Here is a 7,500-nt window from a genome sequence, read left to right on the forward strand (position 1 = left end):
ACCCCGATTTTCCAAGAATACTTCCCAACAAACGCAAACAATACGTATTTCGCTGGCGCTTCTCACTCGCCTAGTTGTTCCATTTCATCGTAGTAATTCCACGGCTCGATGTCTGCTCTTACAACGGAAATGTACAAAATTCCCAAGAGAAAATAGATGGCGCCACCGAGAAGGAAGGTCGCGCTCCAACCATTTTCCTGAAAAAAAAGAAGGGAGAGTCTTCGATTACCTTTTGTCAGCGCGTAACTCTTTTTTTTATAAAATAATCTACTTACGTTAATTATAAAACCGCAAGAGAAAAAGAAGGGCACTACTAACAGGGACTATAATAGGCACCATAGCAATAATTATGAAAAGAGGTAAAAATATTGATAGTAATAAAAATAATATTGATCATAATGATAGTAAAAGGAGGAGTTGTAGTAGTAGAAGACAACAATAATAAAGATAATAAAAGATTATAAAAGAAAAAAATGTGATACTAAAAATAAATAATAATAATAAATAAAATAATAATAATAATAATAATAATAATAATAATAATAATAATAATAATAATAATAATAATAATAAAAATAATAATAATAATAGCAACGGTAACAATAAAAACAATAACAACAGCAACAAAGTCAAAATAATTATTATTATCACCATAAGGATGATAATAATAACAATAATAATAACACATAACAACAACAGTAATGAAAATAATGATAATAAAGATAATAGTAACAAGAATGATAATGGTGATAATAACAATAACACATAATAATAACACACAACAAGAACAACAATAATACTAATGATGATAGTAACAATAACTGAAACGATAACAACAACAAATAATCATGATAATAACAATAACTGAAACGATAAGAACAAGAATGAATAACAACGCCACAGTCTGTTCGTCCTTACCAAATCCACGAGCAGTTTGGACGTGACCAGCGGAGCCGCAAAGCTTCCGATATTGCCAATGCCGATAAGACCCGATAATGTGCCTGGAGTGAAAGGAATTTGACTTAGATTTAGTTCAAATGTCTTCAAAATTAATGTTATTAAAAAAAAAAAAATTGTTTCTGGCAGTGTTTGATATCATACCGTGATGCTATGGCCGAGAGTTGGGGCATTAATAATGTACGTATGCTTATTACGTGTTTCTTAATTCCTAAAATCCATCAAAACACCGATTTCAAGAAGGTATAGGATCACTATAACTGCAGTGCAACCAAAAAAAAAAAAAGAATAAATGAAAGGAGAAGTCAATAAATAACTAAATAAACATAAACAAAACAGGGTCAAAGGCCATAACCCCCTTCTCCATCCACAAACCGGGTCACATGAACACGACCCTATGACCTGACCTGCATAATTCGGCGCCAAGTCCATGGGAGCGAGCTGATAGGTAACCATATTCACCGAAGTCCCTGCCATGGCCACAATCACAAATATGGCCACGGTCACTTTCTCACACTTGGCCAGCACGATTCCCATCATACTGCTGCAGATGATCACGAATCCTGGGTTGGGCGGGGCCATTTAGGGTTTAGTAATGCGTCAGATTTTAGTGCAGAAAATGTCCCCGTTCATTATTATATTTATTTCTTATTATCATTCGTATATATTTTTTTTTTCTTGGATCTCATATTATATGAAGATTTCTTTAGAGTATCATCATGGGTTGGACAGATTATCTATGGTTTTGATGTACGTCAAATGGTAGTGGAGAAAACGTCCCCGATTTATTACCATTGTTATTATCATTATTTCTTATTATCATTCTTATTTTTTTCTTGAATTTCCCTAGAGTATCATCATGACTCGAAGTCCGGGATAAAAAGGTAATTTACGGTTAATACGCCAGACTTTAACAGAAAAAAAAACGATTTATTACAATTATTATCATTATTATAATTTCCTATTACTAATCTGTATCTCTTCTCGGATCCGATATATGACTTCCTTAGAGTACCATCATGCTGGTGGAAGGTCAATTATGAAACTTTAATGGACGAAATTACGCTGATTGATTTTATTTGATTTTATTTCTTATCTTAGATCTCGTATTATGAATTTCCATCAAACTGCTGCCTAAGTTAAGAACGTTGATTATGGTTTACTTATACGTCAGATTTTTGTGGAGAAAATTCGTTATTTTTTCCCCTAGATTCTTTAAACTTCCCTCAAGTTACTATTTTTCCCTATTTTTTCTTAATTCCCTGATTTTTTTTAACATTACCTGATTCATTATTATTATCATTATTAGATCTGATATTATATGAAAATTTTCCTAAGCCTGGGTTGGGGAAGTCAAGATTCTTGTGGAGAAAATTTCCACGACTTTTGTTTTTTTCATCTTGGATCTGGGTTGGGGAGATTTTAGTGAAGATATTTTTCCTGAATTTCTTTTATATCGGATCTGACGTTAAGTGACTACGTCCCTAAATTCCTCGGATCTGGTATTAAATACAAAAAAATATATAAATTCCTTCAAATTGGATGTTGATATTAGACGGAGACTTCCCACTAATTACTTCAACTTGCTATATTTTTGATGCTATTGAAAATATTTCAGGAGATAATAATTAGCCATTTTGCACGTACAAGCAAAATGATTTCCTCAAATTCCTTCGATCTGGATTTGATTTGAGATAAGTGTCAACAGAACTTCCACTCAGTGATGTCATTACAACCTCCCAACACACAACCACGAGATTCCGACTCACCGATAGCGTAGAGAAGGCGCCTGACGTTAACCTTCGTTAGGCAGCCCCGTTGGATCAGGAGGTCACTCAGTTTCCCGTAGAAGATGGAGAGGACGTAGCTGACGATTGTGCCCACCAAGCACACGTACCCAGAGGACCGTAGACTCAGTCCGATCTGAAATGCCCGGCCAAAAAGAAAGGGGGTTAATTCCCGTTCTATTTCTGCTGTGGAGGATTCATGTGGAGGAATTGTTGATAAGGAATAACGAAGGGGTGGGAAGAAGAGAACATGGGGATAAGCTTGTTCCTGTGTTCTCTTCTTCTTATGTTGAAGGAATTGTTCATAAATGAATAAAGGAAGAAAGAAGAAAGCACACGAATATGCTTATTTTTTTGTGTTTTCTTGTTTTTCTCTTCGTTGTTCCATTTATAATTTATAAATAATCTATAATTTATCTGTGATTTATAAACAACGAAAGGCAGAACAAGAAAAAAAATACGAATATACCTGATCATGTGTTTCCTTGCTCTTCAATTTACTTTACGAACACTTCTCTTTAATATCCAGCGACATCTGGCAATTGATCAATCTGTCACGTTCTTGTCCTGCCCTAAGTGTGGCAGTGTTTTTTTATGCAAATTAAGCTGATAAAAGTAGTAAAGTAGTAAAACCCTTGGCTCTTGAAGACTTCAGAATGTTACGTACTTATCCCAACCCTTATTTAAGCGAAATTAAGCTTAGCGTTATGAAAAATCACGTTCTTCCTGCCTTATTACAACCGTTACTCTTTTTATTGCAAAATTAAACTTACTCACATTTTAAAAAATCACGTTCTTCTTCCTTCCTTATTGAGACCCGTTTCTTTTTTTTTGTTGTTGTTGTTATTGCAAATGAAGCACAGCGATCCCTCACCTGGTTTGTGAGGAACGTCGGTGCCTCCGTAATGAGCAACGCCGACACCCAGGATCCTGTGAACTCGGATACGATGGCTGCCAGGAACGTCCAGCACCGAAGGACGCGGCTCCAGGGGACATGTTTCTGGAGGGGAGCAAGGGCGTGGGTTGTTTACTGGGGGCGGCCCTTGGATTCTTGGGTCTTGCGACTTCGATTGGGGATTGTGTGTGTTGTGAGGGAAGGGAGGGGTGTCCATGTGTGGTTGTGTGAATCTGTCTTTTTATTTCTTTCTGTCTTTCTCTTTTTTTTCTTCTTTTTCTACCTCCATGTGGAATGGATGAGGTTGTATTTTGTGTGTGTATGTGGAGGAGGAAAGGGTATTTTGCGTGTAGTTGTGTGGATGGAGCTTACATGCCTGCGTTCCTGTTTCTGCTTATGTTATTGTCTATCTATGTGTACATGGGCGTTTCTTAGTGATTCTCGTCCTATTTTCCAGGTCTTTCGCATTAAAAAGTAAATATACATGAGATATCTGTAAACTCTACTCACTAAAACCCTCATTTCATAAAAAAATGGTAATAATAATAAATAAAAAATAAAAACAACTAAAAAGTTAAAATAATAATACTAATAATTAATTAATTAATAAAAACTATTGCAAACAGCCTCCTGCCTCTCACCCTGGGCTTCACATCGAGGTTGACCGCCAGGAGACGCTTTTCCTCCTCCGTGATCCAGGGGTGCTCCTCGGGCGACTCGCGGACGAAGGCGAGCCACAGGGGGGTCCATGCAAGAGCCAGCAAGCCGCCGAGCCAGAAGACCCACCGCCAACCGAACCACTCCACCACGAAGCCCGACCCACCGAGAGCCACCATGTTACCCAAGAGCATACCTGCGAAGGGCATGAGACGCTTGGGACACCTTCGACGGAGGGCCGGACGAGCCTCGCGCCCGCCAGCCAATCACCGCCGAGACAGCCCGACGGTGATTGGTTGACGGGCGCGAGAAGCTGGTCCGGCTGGTCTCTGAATATGAGCGTTGTGAGGGACTCTTTGGGCCCTTCGTAGCGGGGTACTTTGTGCTCGTGCGTGCGTTTGGAAGTGATCATGCGAAATAATACCAATAATGACGAAGATCTAATAATGAATAACAATGACATTAATTTCAGCAACAGTAATAAAAGTAGCAGAAACAGACGCAGGAGTCCAGACACAGTAACGACCGAACACACGATCCCTTCGAAGACCATCCCCCCCCGAAGCGCTCGCCCCTCGCCCTCACCAGAGAAGGCGACGGAGACCATCGTCGCGAGCTCGTCGGGCGGGGACCACCTCGAGAGCAGGCTGTAGAGCGCGGGGAAGGCGGGTCCCTGCACCAGCCCCATGGCCAGCCGAAGCCCCGCCAGCGCCAGAGGGTGAATGCTGGCGGCGGTCGGGCACAAGAGGGACAGCACACCCGACGCGCCGAGACTCGCAGCCATGGTCCTCCGCGCGCCCATCAGCTCGGCGATGCGGCCGCCTGGAGAAGGAGGAGGAGGAAGAAGAAGAAGAAGAAGAAGAAAGAGAAAGAGAAAGAGAAGAGAAAGAGAAAGAGAAAGAGAAAGAGAAAGAGAAAGAGAAAGAGAAAGAGAAAGAGAAAGAGAAAGAGAAAGAGAAAGAGAAAGAGAAAAAGAAAAAGAGGAAGAAGAACAAGAGGAAAAAGAAGAAGAGAAAGGGGAAGAAAAAGAAGAAGAAGAAGAAGAAAAGGAAGAGGAAGAAGAAGAAGAAGAGGAAGAGGAAGAAGAAGAAGATGAAGAGGAGGAGGAGGAGGAGGAAGAAGAAGAAGCAGAAGAAGGGAAGAGGAGCGTTAGTGCTATATCAAAATAATAGTTATTATAATGATTAATATCACCTCTGAGAACAATCTTACAAACCACTGTAATGATGACAGTGATAAAAGTAATCATAATTATTATTACAGAGTTCATTATTATCCTAATCAGAAATACTATAATGCCACAATCTTACAGATATCGATATTACAATTCCAAATACTTTCATGGTCACTGCAATTTTTATTACTGATATCCATTTACTTAAAGATTACAAATATGACTACTATACTATCGTTACCACTGTAATCTTTATCATTACTTTAATTAATATTAATACTATAGTTGATCATGATTATTCCTTCATTTTTACAATTGTAACTGTCTATGACTCTTTCCCCTATCAATATTACAACCTTTATAACTAACATTAATGTTATTCTTATAATTATAATCACTTGCATTATTACAATTACTATCATCATTACCATTTTCGTTAGGTATCAATACTATTGTTATCACTTTTATCTCACTAACAATACTTATGTTAGTAGCATAGCAATGTCTCTATTTTAAAAATAAATACGATTTTCCTTTACCACAGAAGAAATAACAATAGTAGATAACCCTAAGTCCTCATTATTAACTGTTTTATCATATACCACGTCCTCCCCCACAATCTATTTATAGCAACAATAAGAAATAATGCACTTTCTGAGGCCGCAATAATTACTCATACTGAGATTAAAAGACGAGATATGTTAAAACTGAAAGAGATAATGTTATCATTACAATCACTATTATTGGTATATAACTATGATATAAAGTAAAAGTGAAAAGTAATTTTAACATTGCAATCATTATTGCTGATATATAAATATACTTATACAAATATTACTGATATATAAATATGATGTTAAACTGTATCATCATCTTAGAGCAATACAAAAGCAGTACATGGATTTTAGCACGAAAGGTAAAGAAATTAAATGAAAGAAACAGAAAAAAAATGTTTCCGCGAAACTCAGGTTATTTACATACATGTTTTTCTTTTGTTAGTTGTCATGAGAAGTGTCAGTCCGAGCATCCGCTGACAGCTTTGATTTATACAGAGTGACTGTTGGTAACAATAGGTTTAACTACGAATGCAAATCCTTGCTGAAGTTCAGGTAGCACGTTCTTGCAGATTGCATGCTAACGCGTATCCGGCACTCCTTGACACACACACACACACGCGCGCATATGTACAAAACACACACACACACACACACACACACACACACACACACACACACACACACACACACACACACACACACACACACACACACACACCTGCCGCCTTTGTGATGAAATATCCCCAGAAGAACATTCCAAGGATTACTCCCGTCATCTGTTCACTCCAGTCGTATTCCCCTTTAGCCTATGGAGAGAGGTCATGGGAGAGGTCAAAGGTCACATTCACTTGAAGCAGAGTTTGAACTATGGGTCATTTCTTGGGGGGAAACAGGTCATCATAGGTTAGTAATCCACCTAACATTTTGGGGAGACCATTAAGAACGAGAGTATATTTCTACGCTGTATGAGACACGTATATAATTACAAATATAGAAGGGGAGGAAGGTAAGTGTATATACATGTATAAATAGAGATAAAACGATAAAACTTTACACCAATAGCAACAATAATAAAACAAAGAGAGTAGTTTAAACTCCTGAAATGTCCTTACATGAGGATCGACGCCGCCCTTGACAGTAATGTTAACAGCTGCCGGGCATATCCCTTTGTCATGTGTTGTGTTGGTGGCCACAGAATGGGTCTTCACCATGGCAACGATGGCAACACTGATGCTGTACCTTACAAAGTAGTCTACGGCGACGCCCACCATGCCCAGCGACACTAATACATATCGTGTTTGGGGGCTTTCACGTTTACCTGTAAAGGAGGTTTTCGTTTATGAAGAATATTAGCAAAAAGTCGCTACGCTGAAGAATGTAATGTTAGCCGAGAGTTAACAGAGGGAAATAGTTTTTTGCTACGGTGGTCATTTATTTTTTATTTTTTCCTGTGCCTTGTTTCTTTCCCTTAAA

The 7,500-nt window shown here is 38.4% G+C and overlaps 2 protein-coding genes across 8 annotated transcripts in view; one reads left to right on the forward strand and one right to left on the reverse strand.

The window, feature by feature from the left end:
- The window catches only part of LOC119580288, a 51,019-nt gene that overhangs the window by 31,911 nt on the left and 11,608 nt on the right, over window positions 1–7,500 (forward strand). The window lies entirely within an intron of this gene.
- The window catches only part of LOC119580265 (uncharacterized transporter slc-17.2-like), a 9,020-nt gene that overhangs the window by 323 nt on the left and 1,197 nt on the right, over window positions 1–7,500 (reverse strand). For 3 of the 5 annotated variants that reach the window (XM_037928317.1, XM_037928309.1, XM_037928325.1), the window contains exons 3-11: window positions 7,140–7,345; window positions 6,746–6,833; window positions 4,882–5,118; window positions 4,281–4,492; window positions 3,619–3,744; window positions 2,727–2,880; window positions 1,365–1,520; window positions 919–1,001; window positions 1–197 (exon numbers count right to left, since the gene is read on the reverse strand). The exon at window positions 1–197 is cut by the window's left edge and continues 323 nt beyond it. In XM_037928317.1, coding sequence (XP_037784245.1) covers window positions 63–197; window positions 919–1,001; window positions 1,365–1,520; window positions 2,727–2,880; window positions 3,619–3,744; window positions 4,281–4,492; window positions 4,882–5,118; window positions 6,746–6,833; window positions 7,140–7,345 — 1,397 coding nt within the window. In that variant the 3' untranslated portion in view covers window positions 1–62. Of the gene's footprint in view, window positions 198–918; window positions 1,002–1,364; window positions 1,521–2,726; window positions 2,881–3,618; window positions 3,745–4,243; window positions 5,119–6,745; window positions 6,834–7,139; window positions 7,346–7,500 lie in introns of those variants that run through there. The other 2 variants (XM_037928344.1, XM_037928334.1) reach the window with 2 other exon arrangements.

This window comes from Penaeus monodon, chromosome 2 (assembly GCF_015228065.2).
Source record: "Penaeus monodon isolate SGIC_2016 chromosome 2, NSTDA_Pmon_1, whole genome shotgun sequence".
In the NCBI taxonomy this organism is placed as follows: Eukaryota; Metazoa; Arthropoda; class Malacostraca; order Decapoda; family Penaeidae; genus Penaeus; species Penaeus monodon.